Source organism: Thamnophis sirtalis, unplaced genomic scaffold (assembly GCF_051295495.1).
Source record: "Thamnophis sirtalis isolate CommonGarterSnake01/CBP01778 unplaced genomic scaffold, rThaSir2_p1.2 scaffold_4, whole genome shotgun sequence".
NCBI lineage: Eukaryota > Metazoa > Chordata > Lepidosauria > Squamata > Natricidae > Thamnophis > Thamnophis sirtalis.
The window spans coordinates 96813265-96840011 of record NW_028261384.1 but is presented as its reverse complement, the minus strand read 5'-3'; the positions used below and the strand labels follow the sequence as shown (position 1 = coordinate 96840011).

The 26747-nt window shown below is 39.8% G+C and overlaps 1 protein-coding gene across 1 annotated transcript; it reads right to left on the bottom strand.

Moving 5' to 3' along the window:
• Positions 1–1973: 1973 nt before the first annotated feature.
• Positions 1974–23834, bottom strand: P3H4 (prolyl 3-hydroxylase family member 4 (inactive)). The gene is made up of 8 exons (XM_014056663.2): positions 23172–23834; positions 11308–11457; positions 8822–8993; positions 7804–7932; positions 6617–6762; positions 5558–5641; positions 4659–4803; positions 1974–4248 (listed from the first exon to the last, which is right to left on the bottom strand). The coding sequence occupies exons 1-8, from the start codon at positions 23766–23768 to the stop codon at positions 4226–4228; spliced, it is 1446 nt and encodes a 481-aa protein (XP_013912138.2). The 5' UTR covers positions 23769–23834; the 3' UTR covers positions 1974–4225.
• Between the last annotated feature and the right edge of the window lie 2913 nt (positions 23835–26747).

Sequence of the window (26747 nt, the reverse complement as noted above, 5' to 3'; positions counted from 1 at the left end):
AGTAGTAATAATAAAAGTTGAAACACACAATAGCTTTCATAACAGACTTGTGTAAAGCCCAAACCTGCCACCTACTGGAGAATCCAAAGTGTGTTGCATTAAAAAATATCAGAAAGGCCAGTTAGAAAATCAGTGACAACGAAGAAAAAGCAATGGGGTCATGGCTAGCGTTGTGTGTGTCCTGAACATACAAAATTGTTGTCTTCTCTCTTTTATTTCTGAATCAACCATAACTATTTATTTCTGAAGCTTAAATTAGTTGCTTTATCAAGCTAATGCTTAGAATGTATATAGGTCACATACTACTAACTAAAGCAGGGGCCAGCAACCTTAAATACTCAAAGAGCTACAAAGGTCCTAAACGTAAGCCCCCCATTCAATTCTGCAGCTGACTGGAAGTCCGGTTCTCCCACCATAGTCTTCTCTTAGTGCGACATCCTTTTTCCTCTACCAGTCCTAACCAAAAGCCCTATCAATTGTGGCGCCAACCGGTGACAGGGAGCCACAACAGAGGGGTGAAAGAGCCACATGCGGTTCCAGAGTTGCAGGTTGCTGACCCCTGAACTAAAGCATCCTTTTAACACTCTGGAAGCCTTCAGAAGTACTGCGGTACAATTCCTTGTCTGCTCCAGAACATCTGGAGGATAGTAGGAAGATTATGGCCTTAGGTACATATGCTTATATCTATGCTCTCTAAATAAGAAAGACAACTTGGAGCTCTTGATGTAAATGGCATCAGTCTGGTCTCAAAGTCCAAGGAGCTATCTATGTTAACTAATGTGAATTTCTGCTATTCTTAAGCTGGTTCATATGGCATTTTTCAGATAGCTGTATAGCTGGGTCTGCAAACAGATGTTTAAAAATCCATGGAACACCCCAAAGCAATTTAGAGCCATGATAAGAAGCTAAGCTGATGACTTCAAGATGCCTGCTTGTGCAACAGGATAAGCTTACTGTGACTCAATAAAATTGGAGGGAAACACCAGTGAGCTCATTAGATGAGCAACCATTACTGCCGCTTTCTATATCTATCACTCAGTGACTCAAGGCTGAATGTAGAGATTTTCTCTATTGTTGAGAAATAGTATGATGTAAATAGAAAAACTGTCGCTGAACCCAGACTTGGTCACAGAAAAAAGCTCAGTGAAGTTAGGCAAGTTATTTCTTAATGCCAGGTTTCATTGATTTCACTGTCAATTCAAGCTGCATCCAATCAGCTAACTATAGCATTGGATATATAATTCACCACCTTTATAGATCAGTTTCTCATGTTGAACTTATTTAAAGAACAATAGTGCTTTTCCCAAAAAGCAACTGGATTTTATGGGGGGGGGGTGTTTCTTCTTCTTTGAAAATGTTTTGCTTCTATTTAAAAAACTTCTTCAGTTCTTCTTGGATGAGAAGTGAAATGTTTTCATAGAAAAAAGAAACCAAGAAAATCCAATTGCCTTTGGGCCACATATGAAGTCCTTCCCAAGGAATTGGTTTAAGCAGATGTGGATGTTTGGTGGTGTTAACAGATACTGTTGCAGGATGTAAACTGTTCTGAATAAAGCTTCCTTTTGTAATTGACTGATGGTGAATTTGTCAATGCCCATACTGCTGCAATTATTTTGAGATTGCACCCACAGCGTCTATTACTATTGGCAATAACCTTTGCTTTCTTTTGCCACAGTTGTTCTATTTCTATTTGCAGGTCTTTGTATATTGCTATCTATTTCAATTCCTTCCCTTTTATTCTATTGTTTCCAGATACTGCTTATTTTCCATATTTCTCATCATGAATAATTGTCCATCTGCAGACTGACATCCTCCAAATGTTACTAGACCAGCACCCAGAGTTTCCCAGGCAACAGCGCCTCTATTTTTCCAGAAAACTGTTCCTTTTTCAGGAATTACAAAAGCATGCTTTCTCAATATCTCAAGGAAGAAATTTGGATAGCAGCAGCAAAAACTTAACCAGAAAACAGACAGACTAGGAGAGGTTTTTATTAAAATATAGCTACAACTAATTTAAAAAATATGTACAAAGTAAAATGTTTAAATAACTGAAAAACAAAGGCAGCTCTTTGAATGTAAAAAAACATCTTGATGAAACAGTTTGCTTTCAGAAAAGTTAAAGGATAGCCCATTAACTGCAGGTTTTCAGTAGACACATGGGGAGGGGGAAATGTCAGGACATGAGCTTCTTTGGAGTCTGACTCTTTAAAGGCTCCAAGGCAAGGTTGAACACAAGGAAGACTGGGATCTGTTAGAAGATTTGCAGCTGACCTGCATATATTTTCACCCTCATAAAAAACAATTGTAATAGTACAAAGAACTATTGCCCAGTTTTGTGAGATGAGTGGCGTACATAAAGTTTTATGGATAAGTGAAGGGCACGAGTAAAAATGCACAAAAATGACATTAAAGCAACTCATCTTGAAACCTAATTATTAGCTGAACATGTCCCCAGTTCTAAAAGTACAGAGCTCTCCTCATCAAGCCATATTTCTGCATGCTCACTTTTCAGGTTTCTAGTATAAAATCTACTGACTCCTAATTTCGGAGATAAGATCTGATTGTTTGAACTTGATTTAGTTAAAAGGAAGTTAATATTTAATTTAGGACGGTTTGCTTTATGGCCACAAAAGTCTCCATCTATACAACTGCATGTGAAAGCTTGTGGGTGTACACACAGATCAAAAGTTTCTGTGACTACAAAATAAATTATCAGTTAAATTTGCTAAGCACTTTAGTAAAGTAAAATAATATATTATAACATTAACTTCCTAGTGCATATTATGACCATTCTCTTTTTTCACACAAACCACTCTCATATTCAGAACCACATAAATACATTCACACACATTTACACCTTCCTTTTTCCAGTAACAGGAAAAATAGAAAATGATGGGAAGATGGGAAGGGAAAATAAAGAAAAAGAGAAGATGAAAACTTCAGAGGAAGGAAGAGCCTGCCTTCCCAAAATGAGCCAATAAAGCAGGAGAAAGAAAGCTATGATAACACTGCCATTGCTTTTGCAAGAGAGCAAGAAGTCAACAAATACATATATATGAAGGGAGAAATCTCATTCATCCATAAACCTCACATACAAATAAGACAAAAGGCTCTTCTCTGCATGTGAGAGGAAGATGCCCAGAAAATGGCCAGCATCTATGCTACTTCATCCTGTCTCTTTAAGCCCTCTCATCAGCCAGAACAGAAATACTGGCTATAAAAACTGTTCTGAGAGGCATTGGGTGCAGATGATGGTATGTGGGAAAGTGAAGAGGGAAGTAGGCATGTGATGATGTGAGAAAGTAAAGCAGCTAGAAAGACAGTTCTGTCTAGCAATAGTCACAAGGAGTAGGAGTAGCAGAACTCACAAGGAGTAGGAGTTGGAATAGTAGGAGTAGCAGTGATGAAGAATGGACTAATGATGAGTAGTAATAATGTGAATGTTTGTGTGCGTGGTCTAGGGCAGTGTTTTTCAATCTTGGCAACTTGAAGTCCTGTGGACTTCAATTCCCAGAATCCCCCAGCTAGCATAGCTGGCTGGGGAATTCTGGGAGTTGAAGTCCACAGGACTTCAAGTTGTCAAGGTTGAGAAACACTGGTCTAGGGATCTATATTGTTGTTGATCCTTTTGTGTGTGGAGCCCACTAAATTGAGTATAGTTAAAGGATCCATGACACTGCAGATAAATTATAACTTCTCCGCTGTACACACACTTAAAAGTTAATTATTGGGGAGGGGAGTTGTCCTGCCTTTGGGCAAATAAGGCATTTAATAAAACTGAATATGGAAAATCAAGTTATGCACACACTACCTTTCACAGATGGGTAAGAACTTTGGTTCCCAACATATATGAGGTCACAAAGCAGAATATATAAAACCAGAAATAAATGCAGCATTGGCTTCTTTTTTGTCCTTTGTGTTGAGATATTTTTATTCCAAGCCCATTCACAGTACTTTTTAGAAATGAGGTTCCAGTGGGAAGGTTTCCTGGTTTAGCTCAGAACTGTTCTTGTTTTATTAATCCATTTGCAGGAGAGGATCTAAATATTCTGCATAGAGGTTCTGCTGGTAGAACTTTCCCAGTCTTTGGAGATATTATTGTGAGGTTCAAAAGGCACAGAACATGTTAGAATGTTGTCAAAATTCATCTTGCCAGTTCCAAGTCTACTTTGGTAGGTCCAAGAAAACAACAATGGCTCCCCTTCACCTGCAGTTATTATGGGAATCATATTGCTCCATCAAGTCTCTCTGAGAACAAAGAAGATTAAAATACATTATTGCAGCCTTTCTACAGGGACCATTTGTGGATATCTCTGCCACCACTAGGAAAATCAATGGGGTGGGGTGGGGAATCCATTTGCTCTCTGCTGCCTCCTGCAGGATCCATGCAACATTCCCAATAAGCAATGGCAAACTACAGAACATTGTAATGAAAGAGGAAGAAGACAAGAGGAGAAACATATGGCAGTTGTGCATAGTTGAACAGAGCTCCCGCAGCCAAAAGATCAGACAGATACACTTCGATATACGCAAACTAAAGATGGACATGCAGGGGAAATGAGACAGCAAGTAGTGATCTCTAACCCAATGTTAGAGACACAGACAAGAACGAGCAATGGAAGGTGAACAATCAGTACTTCAGTTTTGTTGCCAATTACCTTCGTCACCTTTGTCTCCTTTTGATCTGGGTTCCTGCCACCATTCAGACAAAAAACCCTCTTCATAGTCACCAATATTTTCAAACTCAGCATCAGATGGCAATGCAGTTTTTTTTACCCCGTCAACTCCTTCGTCCACCTCTCCCTGAAGTAGGATAAAAGAGCTAGTCAGAAGCAAAGCAATCAAGAACCGAGACTGTTCCATCTTCTGCACATGGACCATTTCAAATAGACTATTTGGTATAGAATCCAACATTAAAAAATAACCATATTCAAGGCTTTATTCCTGAAAACAAGAGGAAAGAGTGCAGAGAAGAACAACCGGGTATGTCTAGTCTGATGAACAGAAGGACTAGGGATGAAATGATAGCCTTGTTCCAATATCTCCGGTGTTGCCACAAAGAAGAGGGAGTCAAACTATTCTCCAAAGCACCTGAAGGTAGGACAAGAAGCAATGGGTGGAAACTAATCAAGGAGGGAAGCAACTCAGAACTAAGGAGAAATTTCCTGACAGAACAATTAATCAGTGGAACAACTTGCCTCCAGAAGTTGTAAATGCCCCAACACTGGAAAAGAAGAGATTGGATAACCCATTTGTCTGAAGTGGTGTAGGGTTTGCTGCCTAAGCAGGGCATTGGACTAGAAGACCTCCAAAGTCCCTTCCAACTCTGTTATGGGTAATGCCTGGTAAAAGCTTAAAATCCTGATGGCAATCCTTAGGTAGCTAAATCCTTTCTTTCCAGCTGAGAAAATCTGAAAATGAAACATTTCCCTCTTGCCTTTCAGATTTATCTAGTACTTGCCATCCTCAAAGTAAATTAATGGGGCAAAGCTGGACTAAAGGAAACAAAAGCTAGCTCTTAATTTATCACATTTCTACCTGTTTTCCAAGTTCTCACCTCATCATCTGGCTGGAGATATTGCCTGGCAAACTCCAAGAGTTTCTTCTGTGTGGATGTCCAGTTATGATAACGCAAGGCCTCCTAAGAATACCAGAGAGAAAATAATCAGCTAGAACAGGTGAGAGAGCAACAATATTTGTACTTTGTACAATTGGAGCCTGTGTTGGTGCCAGCTGAAGAAAGGTACAATCTACCAAGTAGACCCAAGCATGCAAACATTTGTCTGGCCTCCAAGTTAGAATAGCTCTGGACATTACTGCAGCTGCAAATCATGTAATTTGAGGGCTCGGGCACTTCCAGTTGTAAAGCTGCAAGCAGCAATGAAGTCGTTGCATGGGAAGGAAAAAGTAATTGAATAGTTAGGAATGCATATAACCAGCACCCCTCCTGACAAAGTTTCCATTTGGGTACTAGAGCGATATCAATATAGAACAAAGAATGAGGGGCATTGCTATCAGTTACTGTAATTTCACTATAATTATTCTGTTTATCTCAAATTTCAAGATCAAACTGTTGATCTTATTCCCTCTTAAGTCATAATCAAGTAATCAAACTGTTTTCGCTCACTTCCATTCTCCTTGCTTCTCTTGGGGCTTGTTTATTACAACCAGAACCATAGACAAATATAGCAGTATACAAAAATTATCTAAAATGGTTATTCTAAAGCATAGTGGACAATCTACTTTGCTTTATACCACTGAGGAACAAAGACATCAAACCCCCTCCAATCAGAAATTAGAAAATGTGACCTTCCAACATTTCTGCAGACTCCCGATGCTTCAATCTCTCATCCTCCCCAGCCCCCATTGTATTCCTTTTGCAGATTCTCAAATAACTAGATGTGAAGACTAATTGTTGCAAGTTCAGAAGGGAGGGGAGATTGATACTAGGGTTTCCCCCCCCCCCCGAGTTTGGAGTTGTGTCGTTCACAGTCAAGGGGAACCTAGAGAATCAATTGTTTCTGGAATGCAGTCCCACAAGACTGCATTCAAAATATATCAGTGCTCCAAAACAAAATATTAATTCTTATCCCAACCACCCCATTCCTGTTCATACTGGTCGTGGGTTGAAGTCCTCCTCTTCTAGATGCCAACGTTCACGATAGAAACGATAATAAACCAGATTTTGCTGCATGACTTCATCTCCAGGATCAAAGAGCATGTAGCTAGCTACACTCTGTACTGCATTCTTAATATCATTCACTGTGCAGAGAATAATATACAAAATTAGCAGGAGAGACACATCTTAAGCACATGAAAAATAGGGAGGGAAGAAAAAAAAATCAGGAAAAATATCTCACCAAATCAGTATGCCTTTATAAATATGGCCTGAAAATAATATTAACCTCTACTGGCCTTATTTTAATCAGAATGTACTCAAAAAGGTTGCTGCACTTTCTTGAAAGAGAAGAAAAACGATTTGAGCTTCGGTGGCGCAGTGGTTAGAGTGCAGTGCTGCAGGCTACTTCTGCTGCCTGCCGGCTGCCTGCAATTTAGTAGATCGAATCTCACCAGGCTCAAGGTTGACTCCCCCTTCCATCCTTCCGAGGTGGGTAAAATGAGCACCCAGATTGTTAGGGGGCAATATACTGAGTCTGTAAACCACTTAAAGAGGGCTATAAAGTACTGTGAAGCAGTATTTGTATTTGTATTTGTATTTTTGTATTTTATTGTCACTTATAGGCCGCCCTTTTCCCTGAGGGGACTCAGGGCGGCTTACAACTCATGGGAAGGGGGTGCAAGACAAAACGTAAAAATAATATGTGAGTATGTAAGTCTAAATGCTATTGCTATTGCCTCTGTATTTCCAGGTTAGGGCTATTTGGAGCTTTGAATTTAGATAGGAGACCATAGTTCACTCAGAGAATCATTTTTTACAAGCTAAAAAAAAACAGGTCTAATCTTAAGTACAGCTAGAAAACTCATGTTTTAAACTTTGAAACGTCATTGTCAGATAGCATAGATGAGGCCAGATGGAAAAGCAATCTGACTTTTCCAAACACCATTTGTTGTAGTAGTAGTAGTAGTAGTAGTAGTAGTAGTAATGATAATAATAATAATAATTATAATAATGGAAAATCGTCTAATGGGGGATAGGAGACAAAGGTAGAAAATAGGAAAATGTCTACTGTCCCATCCTCTCTCAAACCAATGGATTTTGACCCAATGCCTCCACAAGGTGGCACTACTTCAAATCCTACCCTCTCCTTGAATCAAGGCTCCCAAACCAAATCAAGGACTCACATTTGTAATATGCAAACTGAAGATAGTGATACATCGTGGCCACAAATTTCTCCACAAAATAGCCACCAACATTTGGGGTCAGGTCAACTTCACAATCTACTTTACATTGCAGGACAAAAACAAAACGATCTGGGGAGGTAGAAAAAAAAAAGAAAAGTATTTTTAAAAAGTTATTATTCCATTATCACTTAGAGAAACAGCTTTTGTAACCCAATTCCATTCATATTTACATAGATTCAGTGATCAGCGAATTCAATAAGGCTTCCATATACAAGCAGCTTTAATTTCTTATTAGCTTTGGTGTTGTCTCTCTGCACTTTCAGTATTTCAAATTATTAATATATTTTTGAATTTGGCTTTACCTTTCCTAACGTTTTCATTTCATCTAGGCGGCCTAAGCAACCACTTTCTTTCTTTTTATATTATTTATACCTATTAACACACTATTTTACAAGGCAAGATTGCATTTGCACGCAATTTATTGGCATTATGAAATTATCCCATTTTCTATCAGTCAATGCAATTGGCGGTTCTCTTTTACACAGTTGATGAGGGCTCATGTTTTGGAAGTGAACAGAGGGCTGAATGCATTCACAGAAAGAGGTGCTAGGGCTAGGTAAAGGAGAGTTAGTTAGTAAATACCTCTCTGAAAAACCAACAGGTGAGGTGGGTTAAGATGGTATTGGAGATTTTGCAGATATGGTTACAAACATCAAAACAAACAATGCAGAATTTTAAAATGTGTATCACTGAACAGAATAGCTCTGTATCCAAATGAACTTATAGTGATGTAATACTTGAAGTAATTCTAAAGTATCTCTTTTACTCTGTGCAATAGCTCCATATTAAATCCTCTATCTGTCCTAATTCTTGCTCCACCCAAACCAATTAAAAATGAGGAGAAATTATTTTTTTACATATTGCATAATTGACATTTCAAACTTTACACCAGAATAAAAAAGGACAGTGGATCAGCATACTGTATGTATGATGGCTGATCTCTCCCTGATTCCCTTACCTGCTATAGCTGGATAGAAATCCTTAAATTCAGAGACCTCATAGCTACCCTCGCAGCCAGCTAGGCAATTTTCATAGGCTTCATAGTATTTGGACAGTGCATGCTCCATGTCAGCAATGCTACTCCTAAAATCTCCACTATTGTAAAGCTTCACTGCTCTGACAAAAACCGTCTGCAAAGAATAAATACAAATTAACAGGGTGAGTATATTTTGTTTTTGTTTATGTCTTTAAGCTTCTTAAATTTAAATTAATAATTCCCCCTTCTTGATCCTGCACTTCTTAAATTGACTTAAGAAAGTCAATTTATTATTATTTTAAAATGCTGGCAGGCTACACAAAGTTGCTTCATGGGCCATATGGACAATTAGGAGATTTCAGAAAATTTTTCAAGAAAGCCAGCAAGGGACATTCCCTAATCCCTCCCACTGATCATTAGCACTATGACATCTAATTAATTCATGCCTGAATATTTAGGGCAGTATTCCTCAACTTGGTACCTCGTGCTTATTGTGACTGCACCTTCCACAACAGAAGTTGCAATTCCAGCTCTTTTGGAGGACATCAAATTGAGGAAGACGGATATAGAGTGGAAGACATCAATTTAGCAAACAAAGATTCCTAAAATAACTTTTTCATACATGTAGCAGAAGGAAAAATTCATACAAGAAAGAGCATTAAAGTGCAATCTTATAACATCAGCCTGTTTCATGTTCAAAACTCACTGGTCTTATCTTTACCAGGTTTTTATTGATTTTGTTTGGTGATAGATACAACCTTCATTTTGGACTCCAAAAGGCTTCAGAGAACTGAATATATTGAAGAAGCAGATTTTCCAGCTCCTATACAGTTGGAGTTCAGAACTGGGCATGAGAAAAAAACCATATTGATGATGTTGGTTGATGGCCTTATTGGGGAGTGGGTTCATATTAGATTTCTGGGTTGCCTTTGACACTACTGTGTTTCTCAGAAAATAAGACAGTGTCTTATTTTCTTTTGACCCCCGAAATAAGTGCTTATTTTCAGGGAGGTCTTATTATTTTTTGAGGTGCAGGAGGCAGCGAGCCTGGTCACCTAATGGCTGCTGCTGTGTTGCAATATTTTCAGAGGGGGCTTATTTTCAGGGGAGGGCTTATTTCAGCGCATGCACTCAAAAGCCCGATTGGGCTTATTATCTGGGGAAGTCTTCTTTTGTGGGAAACAGAGTATCAACCATGAAATCTGTGAAGATTGGAGACACTATATTTGAATAGTTTCACTCCTTCCTTCGTAGCCAGTTCTAGTTGACGGTTGCAGAAGAGAAGTTGGTCCCATCTGGCTTAAATGTGGAGTCCATGTAAAGCTTGAGCCTTTCCCCACTACTTTTTAATGCTTACATGAAATAGTTGGGATTGGTTATCCATTAGTTTAGGTACTGTATCATCACTCTGGTCCACTCTGACAATGCAGCTGGAATCTCATTCCAATATCAGAAGGTATGGATAAGTAGGAATGAGCTGAAATTAAATCTAAGCAAGTGCAATTACTATTTCTTCACTGATGTTCTCTGCCAGCTCTGATGATATTTCATGAAGGGATGGTATTATTCCTGGAGCATGTCCATGATTTGAGGGTCCTTCCCACAACTAAATAGATAGGCGGAGGCTAGAGCAGGAATTATTATTATTTATTGACCTACCTGAAATGGCTGGGCATCACAATTTTAACCTTTCGTTACCTGGTTGGGCTACTGAAGTGTGCACTACAAAAGTTTTCCTTTGAAGACCACACAGAAACTATACCAAAATATAGTGATCCTCATGCTTATAGCTAGGCTCCAGAACAGTGTTTCTCAACCTTGGCGACTTTAAGTCCTGTGGACTTCAACTCCCAGAATCCACAGGACTTAAAGTTGCCAAGGTTGAGAAACACTGCTCTAGAAGCATATTACCCTTGAGCTGTGGGTCTGTGTTGGCTGCCAGTATCTTTCTTCCCAAGGTTTAAAGTGCTGTTCTTAGATTATCAAGGCCTATAAGATTTGACATCAAAATATTTTCAGGGCCATCTCCTTCAACCAAAATGAATCATTCAATACAACAGCTAGGAATTTTCTTTAGCAGTTCTCCATTATTGTGAAATTAGGTGGGCTGAAGTTAGAAGATATTTCTGTGTTTCCATCTTGTAGAACAATCTTCCAACAGATATTACACTTACCTGCTAATTTTTCTGGTAGCAGATTAAAAGCAAGCTTCCAAATACCATTATGTTATTATATCATGGATATTTAATAATTTGTTATTTACTTGACTATGACAGTCTAAAACAAGGTAAGGTAGATAGACATTCATTCATTCATTCATTCATTCATTCATTCATTCATTCATTCACTACAAAGAAACTTGCAGACCTTAATTATAGAGCAAATTGTATTGGCAACTTTTTAAAGCTTTCAATTGTAGCCCCATCTTGGGGATAAATTTTCCTCTCCATAATATTCCAAATACATACCTCATATGGTTGTGCTTCCAAGTCTACAAGGTACTCATCTACATCCACCATAGTTTTGTAATAATTGAGGTACTTTTGGGTCATCTCATGCTTCGGATTCTTCTGTAGGAATGTGTGGGCAGCTGATACAGCTTTCTCAACTTTATTTGTCTGGGGAAAAAATATAACAAAAAAATAGAGAGCAGGACGAGGCAGACTGTAGGCTTAAGAAACCTACTTTATTCTTTTGTTTCTACCAGAACTGCATATGTTTAGAATTAAAGAACTTTAATTGCAAGATTTTGTTCTGAGTTCCAGAAACCTAACTGTTCAGCACAAAAATCCACTACTGGTTACCACAAGTATTTCAGCAGCGAGCCATGTCACAAATCAATCAAATGATCTAGGCTTAGTTCAGTATGCACTTTGTAAGAATATCCTAATGAGATTGGGAGGAGCTTATTTAAATAAAACATATTTAAAACAAAGATAACAGTTGTTCTTAATAACTGCAACAGCTATGGAGGTACACTTGCCAGAAAATTAGTGTTAGATTGGTATCAAAAATACTCATTTTTTCCCATTTTCAGATATGAAAGTTTACTTTGAGCCAGTTAACAGGCTTATTGGGGGAGGGGGAAATGGGAGGAGAGAGCACTAGTATGCTGCCTTGAGCTGCTGGATAAAAAAAATGCATGGATAATATTTTGTTCCACATCTCACAGTTCAATCAGTGCCAACTGCACGTTTAAAGATTGAAAAGTTGACCAGACTTCCATAAGGTGTGATCCATTAAACTGAGTTTAGCATATTAAACCATATCTGGCTTGGGTAATAGGTCATTTTTGACTGATGTTTGCAACTGTCAAATATTCATTTAGAGATAAATACTTTCATCAATGAATCTTTCACACTTTGTCCAATTTTAGAGAAGGTCTTTTATATTCATCAAGCTGACCTTTATCCCTCCTCTACCCTCATTCGCCTCTTCTCTGAAACTGAATCAGAAAATAAAAGTGAAAATATGTATGCATACTTATATCGCCTTGACTTTTTTTGACTGTGGTGGGATAGACATGTATCACTAATAACTTATAAGTCTATAGTGGGATCAACAGCTGGTAGATGCTATGAGGTTCTGAATAAAATACTCCAAACAAGAAATATAAAAGGGCAATTCAGAATGAACAAGGACTGAAATATTAATATTGACAGAGGAGCTTAAGTTTAAGCCTTTCACCTTTAATAACTTAAAGAGACCGCCTCCTGCCAATTACCTCCCATAGACCTATTAGATCCCACAGATTAGGCCTCCTCCGAATCCCATCTGCCGGCCAGTGTCGGCTGGCAACTCCCCGGTGGAGGGCCTTCTCTGTGGCTGCTCCGGCCCTCTGGAACGATCTCCCCATTGAGATCCGGACCCTTACCACCCTTCTGGCTTTCTGCAAAGCAATTAAGACCTGGCTGTTCCGGCAGGCCTGGGGCTGTTGAATCTCTCAGCCCCACTCGACGATATGATTGTTGTTTTTTAAAATGTGTTTGTCTTTTATTTTTTATTCTGTACCCCCTTCTCCCTTTGATTGTTAGCCGCCCTGAGTCTCTCGGGAATAGGACGGCATACAAATTGAAGAAATCCAATCCAAATCCAATCTAATAAAAAGGCTAGTGAATGGGACAAAATGGAGCTATGCTGTAAATCTACAGAAAAATAAGGAGGGAGAACTTTTTTTCTTTGTACTGTAATATTGGAATGTTGGAATTCAAAAAGAAGGAGCTATTTAGTTTCTCAGAATCATTGAGTCAGCAAGTGTTTCCCTATCTAACCAAATCTGGTCTTGTTCTGACTTTGATCATATCAACATCTACTGAACTTTCAACAGTAAGACAAGTAGATTTTGAAAGGGAAGAATTCTTTGTTCTAATTTTGGGGATTTTCCTAGATAGTACTCAAATATTATTTCTTTTTCAGGTGATTGGCATCAGGAGTGGGCTGCTGGGGGTTCGCAGAGGTTCAGGAGAACCTCTAGCTAAGATTCTGTGCAGTTTGGAGAACCCCCAAATTCCACTCCTGGCTGGCTCCACCCACCCCAACCCTCCCACATGGCCTACTTTGGATGCTGATAAGTGCAGGCCGTGCATGGAGCTTCGGGGAGGGTGAAAAACGGGCCTACCAGAAGTTCAGGAAGGCTAGAAACAGTCCCATTTCTGGCCTCCAAAGGCCATTTTCGCCTCCAGAGGCCCGAGGAAAGCCTTTGGAGTCCGGGGAGGGCAAAAACGCCCTCCCCATCATGGTTCCGGAGGTCAACTAGATGACACCCACCCAGCAACAGGGCAGAGAATCCCTTGCTAAAATTTTTGAAGCCCACCCCTGATTATCTTATTTCTTTGAAGTGAGAGACTGCCAATCTTTGCAGGCACAAGAAACCTTTAAAGGATATTGCAGAGGTTTCTCCAAAAAGATTGTCATGGAGAAAAGGCAAGTAGCAACATTTCAAAAAGAGCAGAGCAGCCATCCACTGTTTCTATTATTTAATAACATTTAGAGGTTTTACAAAAAAAATGGGAAAAAAATCAGATGGTGCAGGAACTTTGAAGACAGTGCCCATGGAAATCTAACAAAAGCTTATAAATATGAGTAGTTACACTATGATATACAGTTCATAATCAAGTATTTATTTTCATAATGAGGAAAAATTCACCCAGTGGAAAGACGACAAACTTTGCAATATTTAACTACTGACAAAATGAAGATGAAATTATTTTCTCTTCAGGCTAGTCATAACCATCTGGTTCCAACACTTTCCAAAGAATTAATAAAAAAACGGGACCACTTAAGAGAGTTGAATCTGAAAATCTTATAACACAAAATTTGGAGCGTTTATTGAACCTTATAAGCTGTTTGTGAACTACCCAATAACACAAAACAGTAAAGAACTATTTATAATTTAAAAAATAGAATTTAAACACAATAATTGATATGCAACAGTGAGACTTTCAAAGGAAGAAAACATTAAATTTATACTAAATGTTATACTTACAGAAAAGTATTATATTTTGCTACTGATATATTTAGTATTGATCACTTAAATGAAAACTGAAAATGGAACGACCAGCTTCCATTGTTTTTTCAAATACTGTGGCAAATTTGTAAAGCCCATCAATTTGGGAAAATGATGTATAAACAAATACATTCTAAGAGCTGAATTTCCTTCTCAACTTATTTCTTTATTAAATATTGCTAAATAAAATATAACATATGTGCCAAATGCATTTTATATGTGGTTACTGCCACAAGTACATTTTATGCTTCTTATTGGAAAGTATGCATAATTCCTTTGCAGATGAATGGCTAATTAAGGTTATGGGAGTATGCCTTAAGCCAAAGCCAATGTTTCTGACTTGCGGACTAATGGGCGGGATAGAGGGCATGGTTCCACGTAAATGGTGGGTGAGCACACACAAATGCACATGCTGGTTACTCTCACAAGTGGAGCTGCATGCGCAACTCACTCACCACTTCCATGGCCCGGTTCCAAATGTGCCACAGCCTGAGGATTGGGAATCCCAACCTTAATCCAAAATAACTTCATATTCAATCTGGCACAGACTTTAATTCAACCTGAAAACTGTTTGGATTATATTTCTATATAAGGCCTTATACTACAAATTTCAAAATCTATGTTTCTATTAACATAAAGTCTTAATATGCTAATATTTCAATGATCTGTTAAATAACAATGGATCTTCCAGAGTTTGAATAGAAGCATGGTGGGTTTCAAAAAAATTTGGAACCTCTTCTGTAGGTGTGGCCTGCTTTCCGGGTCCACTGGTGGAACCTCTTCTAACCGGTTTGGTAGATTTGATGAACCGGTTCTACCGAATAGGTGCGAACTGGTAGGAGCCCACCTCTGAATAGAAGGTATTATAATTCATTATTGTACTTATATGATTTATACTAGTGTAAAGTGCATTAGTACTTGTATTTGCAGTTTTTTAAAGTTCATTCTTAAAAGATCTGCTAAACCAGGAGAATAAGATTGGCATCTATTATGCACTTCCTGGTAATTAAATGGGGTGTCATTAAACCTTTGAACTAGCTTCAATAAACAAGATTTACAAAGATGTGGAATATTGGTGTGTGTTTTTTTCAAGGGACACTGGAATAAAGTACTCATAAGAAACATACTGCCTCCTTCCTTTGAAAATTAAATGGAGGCAAACAGAGATTCTCAGAATGTAAAATTCAATATGTAATAGTAATAAAGTGCAGTACTCTGCAGTACTACCTTTTCACCAGCTGACTTGTTTCTTCATTAACCCTGAGAACCTCTGAGGTAGTATCATGAGTCAAACTATCTATGACTGAAGACATCTGCCTACTACCAAAGTTTGTTTTGCAGTCTATCCTAGACATGTTGGAGAAGTATTTGCCTCTCATTAATTATCTCATCGGTTAAGCTTCTCCAGGGCCCACAATGTCTGTTTCAGTCATCATCGTTTAGAATATCAGGGCGCTATGCTCTTTGGAGAAAAGGAGGCTGGTGCCTGGAAGCATCTCATCTGCTCCAGGCAAAGAAAGAAACTACTGTCCTCAGGATGGCAGAGCATAGAGGCAGCCTTCTATCTGCTGACCTGTTTTCCTTCAACGATTCAGGGAGGCTGGGAAGGGTTTTGTAAACAGTGTATGTGCACATTAGTCCTTCCTTGGCTACCTTTTCCTTTCCACTGAAGTCCTAGATATATCAATATATATGGATTTCTCAACAATAATGGAGTCATATGTCAAAAGTGATGGAACTAGAAATATATGGGACTTCCTTTATTCTTCTATAAGCATGGCTTCAATTCCTCCTCTGAAGGTGGCTTCCTAAAACACTGTAGCACTGTCATAAGGGACGCAGTGGCTCAGTGACTGCTGAGCTTGTCAATCAGAAAGGTCGGCAGTTTGGCGGTTCGAATCCCTAGCGCCACATAACAGAGTGAGCTCCCATTACTTGTCCCAGCTTCTGTCAATCTAGCAGTTTGAAAGCACGTAAAAAATACAAATAGAAAAATAGGAACCACTTTTGGTGGGAAGGGAACAGCATTCTGTGCGTCTTTGGCGTTTAGCCACATTGGCCACATAGACATCTTCGGACAGCACTGGCTCTTTGGCTTTGAAACGGAGATGAGCACCGCCCCCTAGAATCAGGAACGACTAGCACATATGTGTGAGGGAAACCTTTTTTTACTGTCATGCAGCAATCTATCATGAGCCAATGTTTGAGTAAAGAATACTAACTTCAGGGTATGGCTGAAAGTACTACTTTCATCTGGGCATCAGGATGTTTAAAGATAAAATGAGTCAGTTTTTTAAATTAAATATTTTATTTTCTTCTCTTCCCTCTAGTCTTTTTAAAAATGTTCCTGTGTATTGTTTCAGGTGCTTTAAAATACCTTCAATACATTTTAAACACCTTCCTCTATCTTGTATTCATCTGCCCATTCCCCACCCTGCCCCAAATTCATCATTATGTGCATTCAATAGATTACGAGCATGCTAAGAAAGCCAAATAAATTTACCTTTTATCACAATGCCTCAGTATTTTAGCACAGCTTTGGAGAAATAAGGGAGACAATTCCCCCTTTGCATATTGCAAAATGTGCTCGTATATTTATATGAGAGTATGGACATTTTATCAAAAATATGAATTAAGGATTCTCTATATGTTCATAAACTAAGCCAGCATTGTTTAACATAGTGCTTCCAGATGTTTGAGGCTTCAATTTACACTATTTTAATAGACATGTTGGCTGACATTCATGAAGTCCATAGAAATCTACTTTAAATTTTGAATTGTAAAAGCATGGTGCTTATATCTCTGGCTTGTAGGACATGTGTGTTGGCTTGCTAGACAATTTCTAAATTAGAGATCCTGGCTTGCGCAGAATAGCATGAGGATGCTCATTCAAAATGAATCTTCTGGTTCCTATTGTTGAGAGTATACAACTGATTTTGCAGAACTTGTATTGGTGACCAATGAATTTCTAGATGCACAATAATGTGCTAGTTTTGATTGATATCATGCTTTATGATTTGCAGATACCTGCATGACCTTCTATTCCAATTAACACTGTGTGACTTTCACGTCAAGAGAAAATGCTAGCACCAATGTCACAGAACAGAAGAGATTAAGATAGTTTCCCCCTTTGCTGAGGTTGCGAAAATGACTGAATTTCCCTGATTTTAAAATGTCATCTTTAATTTTCATTTCACTTTTATATTTTTCTTTGATGCTGTTCATATTTTTATTCATGAAGTTCTTAACATCATTTTATAGCCTACTGTTTTATGAGACTTTCAATAAGATGGCTATTACTACATGAGCATTATCTGATAATTTTAAACTTTATACCATCAACATTGAGAAGGAGCTTTTTCTTTTAAACTGATCTACTCAGCATTAATATCAATGATGCTTTGACGGTGACAAGCTAAGTTATTGCAGAAGTACAATATACTGATAACAAAGAATGTAAAATAAGCATGGAACTCTCACTTTTATTTTAGCTTTCCCAACCGTAATATAAATTACCAGTTAATTAAACTGAGAGCATTTATTGCAAAAGGATGGAAGAATGATTGAGAATATAATGTGAAAGAAGGCTGATATTAGTATTTAAATATTCAAAATAGTCTCTTATGAGGTGGCTATTGTTGACCAGGATTAGGACCAGAATCCGGAATAGCAGTAGAAACGGGAAGCCAATGTCAAAATCTCATTTCCCCTCTCTCTTACAGGATCCTTATCTGAGAGCCTCACTTCACTGAGATACTCACTTAACCTGAGGCCTAGAGATTAAAACATTAGCAGGACGTCACTGTTCACCCAGATGGGTGACTTAGGGCCAGTCATTCTCTCAGCCCAATTTACACCCCAGGGTTGTTGTTGTAGAGAAAATAAGAGAAGGAATGTGTATTGGATAAGTTTGCTGCCTTGATTATTTGTAAAAATAGTACAGACAGGATATAATAAACAATAGTAGGAATAGGAGTAGGAATGGATTTCCAGAGGAAGAAAAAAACAATTGCAGACTACAAGAACCAGAAGCACTACTCAGGTGACCCCAAGGAAAGGATGAACCTCTAAAACAGGGGTGTCAAACTTGCGGCCTGCGGGCCAGATGTGTTACACTCTGGTCACACTCACCCCCAGTTTAGTGAAGGGGCAAAAGTTGTGATACGTCATGTGATAACAACGTGACATCACGAGTTTGACACCCGTGCTCTAAAAGAACGAGCAGATTAAATGCAAGGAATATAAATCCTTCCATTTCTCATTATCATATCAGAGCTGAAGAAGTTTCTTGGATGAGAAGTGGAATATCTTCAAAGAAAAAATAAGAAAGTCCATTGCCTCCTGAAAAAGCACCTTTGGGACAACCATGACCTGGATGACTGAGAATCTCTACAGACTTTTAACACTTTTAGAACTAGAGGCTGTTTGTATTGTTGTGGCTAGGCCCTACCAAAAGTCCCCCACTAGGTCTCACGTTCCATGCCATCAGTCTGGTTTTTTTTACCCATTTAAAGTCAAATAGGTTGATATAGTTTCATCCCCAAAACCTCTAATCTAGTTTGACCAAATAAAATTACAGAAGCCTTGTGCTCTCCAGCTATCCTAAGGGAAACTTTGGAGGGAATCATCCAGAGGTGGTATTCAGCAGGTTCTGACCAGTTCTGGAGAACCGGTAACAGAAATTTTGAGTAGTTCAGAGAACCGGTAAATATCACCTCTGACTGGCCCCACCCCCATCTATTCCCTGCCTCCTGAGTCCCAGCTGATTGGGAGGAAATGAGGATTTTCCAGTATCCTTCCCCTGGAGTGGGGAGGGAATGGAGATTTTACAGTATCCTTTCCCTTCCACGTTCACCAAGCCATACCCACAGAACTGGTAGTAAAAAAAATTGAATCTCACCACTGGAACCAGCTACTAGATAGTTTGAGTAGTCTGTATACCCACATCTGATAATTGATTTGCGTGTCAGGCCTGCTCAGACCTCCACCCAGTGTTTCCTCTAGCTTTGTCCTGCCCACGCATAGTTCACCATCTTTTTTGGTCCCTCTACACATGCTCATGCTCCATCTTCCAGCAAGGATGGGTGAGATTGGGTGGTGGTGTCCCATATGCATTAGACCAAACTAGAGCCAGCTTGAGCTAGTTGTTAAGGCCTGAGGCTAGAAAGCAAAGACTGTGAGTTCAAGTACCATCTTAGCCATTAAAACCAGTCAGTCACTTTCTTTCAGTCCAACCCACCTCATAGGGTTGTTGTTGGGGGGGGAAAACCACCTCAGTTATTTGGAAAAATAATAATAAAGGTGGTATACAAATATTATTTGGCACAAACTTGTAAACACAAACACAAATGATGATGAGATAGCCACATCTAGGTGCATCTAGGTGCAAAACAAAATTTATAGATCAGAGAATCTGATTAATATGTATACAGAAATTACTATCCATGACAGAAAAGAACAATAAACATTATAAAACTAAGATGGAATTCCCCATAACCCCACATGTTAGTATGAATAAGAATAAAGAACTTGAATGGGAAAGACTAAGAAACAAGCAATCCAACATACACAAAGGGACTGGTGTTCATTGCTTTGCACACAAAAGCTACTTTCATTTGACAATTTCTTCCCTGGAGAAACCTCGTTAATTTAACACCAAAGTACTCTGTAACTATTGCGGCACCTATCATACGACTTTCTGGTAAGAAAAAGAGTAAATGACTTCTGAATTCAATAAAAATCAATTAATTTAACAAAGAGAGAGGAAGAGAGGGAGGGAGGGATCAAATGAATACGGAAACTCATTCGTTCATACTCTCTATGTCCACTTGAGAAAGTCGGGGATCTGTATACCAGAGAGACGTGGCATTAAATGCTTTTGGTATGAAGAACTCCCACTTCGGGGAAAGAAGCAGGGAGACAGACAGAGAAAGGAAAAAAAAGAGAGAGAAAGACAAAGAGAGAGAAAGAGAAAGGAGGAGGAAGAGGAAACCGAAAAGACTAGTAGCTTCTGCTTCCTCCAGATTTAAAGAGCCAGAGCTCTTCAAAATCACTTAATCCCAGAAAGAACCACAATGGAAAAGGGGAAAAAAAGGAATGCACCTTTTTTGACTGGCAAATGTATGTAGCTGCACAAGAAGCTGGAAAGAGACAAGAAGAAAATGATTCCACTCTGCTTCACAGAGCCAAAGGAAAGAGCTTCAAATCCAACAAGGAAAAAAGCCTGGGATGATATAAGCATGACTCCTCTGCTCCCCACCCCCATATTGACCCTCAATTCCAGTGAAGTTTTTAGTTTCATTTGGAAAGCATGTTATCTAAGGGAAGCCTGTTCAATGTGGAGGATTTACATGTTTCATGATCATCCCTCCATAGAAACATGTATTTTGGAAGGGTCATGGAGTTTGAAGGGATCTAAGTGAGGAAAAATGTACTATATATGCTAAGAGCAAGCTGAGACTGTGACTAGTGTAATGGCTAAAAGGGAGCTGCCAAATGGGTTGATTAATATGGGATAATGTACTATCTTCCTATGCAGACTTTTGTCAACAGAGCATTGTTAAATCAGAATAACCCTGAGCTCCCTGAAGTTGACGTTTTTTTTTCTTTTTTTCCTAAAAAATAAAATACAAAACAATAAAACAAACAAAATGAAACAAAATAAAAGCATACATTCAACCTAACAGCAACAAAGAAAAAAAATAGTGTGGAAAAGAAGAAGAAAAAATGATCACTACTTTTTCTTTTCTTTTAGCACCCAGGCAGGGTGGATCCTATATGTTAAATGGAGTTCTCGTTTTTTCTGATCACTTTGTCCAAATCAGAACTATTGCATCATTTTGAATTACTGCATTGGGTTTTTTAAAGATAAAACCTGTTTAATATATCATCTTTGTTCCCACCAGCCCCTGAATTCCATTTCTGATCTGTCTGCTGTAACAAGAGTCTTGGCGATGAATCCTACAGGTTTCTAAAACTGAGAGCCACAATACAGTCTCCATACACACCTTCTGTGCATTCTATGATTGAACATATCTGCTTTGGGCAAACAATAATGTTTCAGAATTTTTAAAGTTAATTATCAAATTTTGAGAGCGCATAATCATGATTTCAATGCAGCATTTGGGCAGAGAGGAAAGGGGAGGTTTCTGCCTTTACTCCTACTGGTGCATCAATTTGCATTAAGGAATTTAACTTCCCAAGGCCACATTGTTAGCCAGTGTGAGAACAGAATGTGGTCTGGGCCTGATTGAATGAGAACTTAAATTATCCCACTGGCATTGATGCCTCCTGTTGGAATATGAGATGGAATAAATAAGATTGATTACTTAAATTAAGCCTGACTAACCTGTCTTCTTTCTGATATTGTTACAGCACAACTGGTCACGTCCAAGGAGATTTGCCTAAATAAAGTCATTCAAATAAACAGTAGATGGAAATGAGTGCTGTCCAAGGGATACAAGCACCATGGTAGTAGTGCTTTGTTTCCAAAGGTTACTTAAATACAAATATTAATGGCAATATTATTCTTTGCAACACACATCCATTTTAATACTTGATAAATGGAAACACTTTACACACACACAAAATCTACTACAGATAGTCCTCGACTTACAAATGTTGAGTTACAATGGTATTGAAAAATGTGACTTATGACTGTTTTTCACAGTTACATCATTTGCAGCATCCCCATCATCATCATCATGTGATCAAAATTCAGATGCTTGGAAATTGGTCCATAGTTATGACCGTTTCGGTATCCCAAGGTCATGTGATCCTCTTTTGCAACCTTCTGACAATGGGGAAACCAGATTCATTTAACAACCAGGTTAACCAACTTATCAACTGCAGCGATTCACTTAACAGCTGTGACAAGAAAGGTCATAAAATTGGGCAAAACTCATTTCACAATTGTCTCACTTAACAACAGAAATTTTGGGCTCAACTGTGGTCATTAAGTCAAGGACTACCTGTAGTCACTCAGTAGGATAGAAAATGAAATTTCTTGCCCCAGGAGTACATCTGTCTATTTTTAAATGACCGTAGTACAGCAACCCTCAGTTAACAATGGTCTCTTTTAGCAATTATTTTAATTAAGATGGTGTTGAAAAAGTAATGTTACAACTGGCCTTCAAATCTATGACTCTCTCAGCATTCCCAGAGTTACATGATGGGAGATTTGGGCGCTTCGCAACCAACAGCAAGCATTTTTAGTCATAGCATCTCTCCTCAGTACCATGATTGTCACTTGCACACCTTACAGCGATCTTCTGACAGCTAGTCAATGGAGAAGTGGCAGTAAAATTCAAGTCGCTGTCATGAGAATGTCCTGCTTAACCAAGACAAGGTCGTAAGGCCATGGCGGTCACGTGATGTCTTAATGATTGCATTGCTCAGTTATGAAGTTCCAATTATGGTTGTTAAGCGAAACTAAATGCTGAGGCATCCATACTTACACTCAGTCTGTATACACAATACTCTTGGTGCTATCTTTTTTCCTATAGTAAAGTGACTTTTATCTATGCATCATTTGATACCAGCCAGGGCAGGAGGAGCTTCATTACTGGAAGCTTTCAAGAAGAGACTGGACTGCTGTCTGTTAGAAATGGCATCTCCTGCTTGGAGGGGGTTGGACTAGATGACCTACAAGGTCCCTTCCAACTTTGTTATTGCGCTCTCTTAGAACTGAAAAAGGATTATAAGAACCAAATAGCATCGATTAAGCTCCGCCCACAGAATCATCAAGAACTAAGCAAACGGCTCACTGGAACCGTCCATACTTAATGGTACAAAGCTTCCGCGCTTCCCACCTAATCCCACGCTCACCTTGAAAAGCGCGTAGTGAAGATACTGGTAAGGAGTGCGCCGCTGAAAGTCTCGCAAAGTCTCGGTCGGCGGGTAGGTGAGCTGAAAGACGGGAAGGTTGCCCTTGCATCTCCGCAGGCAGGAAGCGCGCTGTAGGACAAGCCCGAAGTATTCCATCTCCTGGTCCTGGAGAGCCTCTCCGGGCGTGATCTCCGAAGCATTCACGCCGCATCCCACGCTGCCTTCAAGCCCTGCGAGCGAACCGCCTTTCAGAAGCAGCTCCGAAGGAGACGGGCTATCCCACGCGCCCTTGGCAAGCTCTGTAAAAAGTGGGCCGGTGTCTAACGTCTCGCTCCCCGCGCATTCCTTATGGCAGTGCGCCTCGCTGTCTTGGAGCAGGCGGTGAAGGCGCAAACTCGCCTCCAAATAGCGGATGCTCTCCCTCCAGTTCTCGCCCTCGTACTGCTCTAAAGCATAGGCGTATGCGCTCTGCAGGGGCATCAGCTCAGCTTCTGGAAAGCCGCGGAAGCTGTATTTTTCGTATTGCGCGCCCACTGTAGGCGCCGACGCTATGAAGAGTAGGAGAGCCAGCGGGAACCCCCGTCGTCTCCGCTCCATGCCGTCCCTGCGGCCGGCGACTCTGTTCCTCTGACCAGACCTGCAACTTGGAGGCCCATCAGGAGTCTCTGGGAAGCAGGGGGAAGGCAGACGGGACAGACCCATTTGGATTCCGCAGGGTCTTAAGCGCGCCCTGATATACTTCCTACATTAAAAAGTGGGGGTGGGGGAGCCGTTTCCATCAATTCTTTCCTTTTAAAAGTGGGGAAAAAGCCTGGTTTGTTTGTTTGTTTTTAAATCTATGGGTAAAACGAGGCAGAGAAAATGTGATGATTGTTTGGCTTCATTATGAACCAAAGCAAAGTGCAAAGAACTCCAACTTTCTTTAGGCTTCAGGGAAGGCCCATCAAATGTGTTAAGAATTATCTATCACTTTTTCCAAAAATTCAAAATAAGATAAAACAGTTAAAGTATAAACTGAAGCAAGTCATCTGTAAAATAGAAACAATGACAGAAAACCAATATGAAAAGTAATATTCTCAGAAGTCTGAAGATATACACTTGTCCAATGTTCAAGTGTGTTAGATTACAATAGATCAATTGGCAATGCTGATTGTGAATGATAGGAGATACTAGGTTGATACATTAATCAGACAAGTCACTATTTTTCAACTTCTTTTTTTTTTCCTGAATGGACATCCAGACATGGTTGGCATGTCTTGGCTTCAATTATACTTTTGAGAATTCAGGATGGTTTTGCCAGAAGCAAAATATATTTTTAATACAACACAAATTGAAGAGCCACAGAAGAGCATGAAAATAAGATAGAGGACAATTTTAAATCATTTTTGGATGCTTCATAAACTTTATAATGCAACTTTTGTAATAAATTGCCATATAAATGTATGTATTATGTATTCCATAATATTTTCAAGTTTCTCTCATTCTGGAGGTAATTTAGCACAACTACCCTGCCATAAAATAAAACATTTCCAGATGTAAAAACCAAAGGTTGAGGAATTATATGCATAACTTCTATTATTTAGAGCCCTACAACTTTTATCATTTTATTTTGACTTCAAAGTAATAAAAATAGTTTCTGGTAAAACAACACAAGTAAAATAAAAATACCTGTGGGAGATAACTGCAACATATGGTGTTCCATGTCTTCTATAAGCTATTAAAATTGGTCTAACAAATCTATCTTTACCATGTACAATCAAAGTAAAACAGGTGCATACCATTCAAATGAACCTTGGAAACTGAGGCAAGGCACTTGGTCTAGTTGCCCGCCGGGAGTCCAGCCCGTAATTTGCGGAGCCAGAAGAGGGCTGCCCTGCTAAAATAAGAGGAGCTGGCGGAAGCGTGCATGGACCAGGCGGTGGCCTGGTGCATCTTAAGGGCCGCGAATTCCACCCTCTTGTCCTCTGCCTTGGTAGTGATCAGAATCCTAGTTTGAATTAATGCTTTTCTCAGGTGCCCCTTACTTTAATATCTGCTCCACTGTTTGCTTTGTAACGCTCCTTTAAAATAAAAATAAGACATGCCATACATTTGTGGACCTTTCAGCAGTCCCCTACTCAAGTGTATGACCCAACAATCATAAAGCTGCTGTTTTTATGAAAGGCAAGGCAGAAATCCTGTTTTAGAAGACATTTATTATAGAATTTTGCAATCAGGAAATTCTGTCTTAGTTTAAGTTTGGATTCTTACTGTAAAGCTTCTAGCCATTGGTTTTTATCTAAATATTGAGTGCTCTGGCACAGTGGTTCCCAACCTTTCTGGCTTTGCAGACTGGCGGTGCCAGCAGTGAAGGCAGGGAGAGACAGGGGAGGGTTCTGCACAAGTGATGGGTAGGTGTGTCCACCACTTGCACCAATTGAGCACTGCGCATTTGCTCACTCACCCATCGTTTGTGCAACCTGGTTCTCAACAGGCTGCATACTGGGCCACAGCCGAGGGGTTAGAGACCCCTCCTCTGAGAATAAATGCACATCCTGCCACCCTCCACTCTGTCACCCTTTTATGTGGGTGATCATGTTTTCCCTTAATCTTCTCTTTTTTAAGCTAAACATACCAAGTTCTTTTACTGTTTGGAGATTAAGCTTCCAAACCTGTATCATTTTTGTTGCTCAATAATCCAAGCATGGTCTGACTAGTCAGTGCAACATAGAGTGGTACTATCACTTCCTGTGATCTTGAACCTATATTTCTGTTGATGCAGGCCAAAATGGTTCTTTGGGCAACTCTAGAACATTGCTGGTTTATGCTTAATCTGTGACCTACTACCGTGTTTTCCCGAAAATATGACATGTCCTAAAAATAAGGCCATGCCATATTTTATGAGTGGGCAAAAATATAAGCCCTTCCCCCAAAATAAGCCCCTTGTACAACCCACCACCCTCTGGCCAGGCAGAACACCACTCACCAACCTAGCGGTATTCCGAAGGCACCAAGCCGGGGGATCCGGGGGAGGGCAAGGCCCTCATATTGCTTGGCGCTTTTGAGATACAGCTAGGTTGGTGAGTGGTACTGTGCCCAGCTGGAGTGAGAGGTTGCCAGGTGGCTGCTTTCTTGCAAGCGAGCTCCCAAAGAGTCTGCTTGAACAGCCTCAGGTGAACGGCTGTGTTCTGCCCACCCCCCAGCTCCCACGGCTTGGCACCCTAGGTCAGTGAATGGTGCTCTGCCTGGCTGGGGGTGGGGTGGGTTTGCACAAGCGCTTGTTCCTTCTCCAGCCGTGTATCTCCCAGCCTCACCATGCCCTGGTGCAGCTCTCCATGCAGGGCCAGGGCACCACCGCCGCTGCCCTCCCAACATAGCTTCTTCTCCAGCTTCCAAACTCCAGGGATCAGCTGCCGAGTCTTCCGGCAGTGGCCTCTCAGGGAGTGAGCGCTATGGTTGTGGGCCAACTGCCGGAAGACTCTCTGTCTCACCAGCGCAACACAGTCATTTGCCCTAAGGCTGTGCTGTGCTCTTTGGGAGCCCGCTCACAAGAGAGCAGCCGCCCGGTAACCCCAAAACAATAAGCCCCCCCCAATA

What these genes read in the sequence shown, in the direction of transcription:
- P3H4 (XM_014056663.2), bottom strand. Translation starts at nt 23,768, where the DNA reads ATGGAGCGGAGACGACGGGGGTTCCCGCTGGCTCTCCTACTCTTCATA. An exon ending in TTTCTATCCAGCTATAGCAG is followed by an intron (nt 7,933 to 8,821) that starts GTAAGGGAATCA and finishes CTACCTCCCCAG; the next exon opens with ATCGTTTTGTTTTTGTCCTG. An exon ending in AGGACTTCAACCCACGACCA is followed by an intron (nt 5,642 to 6,616) that starts GTATGAACAGGA and finishes TGGTATTCTTAG; the next exon opens with GAGGCCTTGCGTTATCATAA.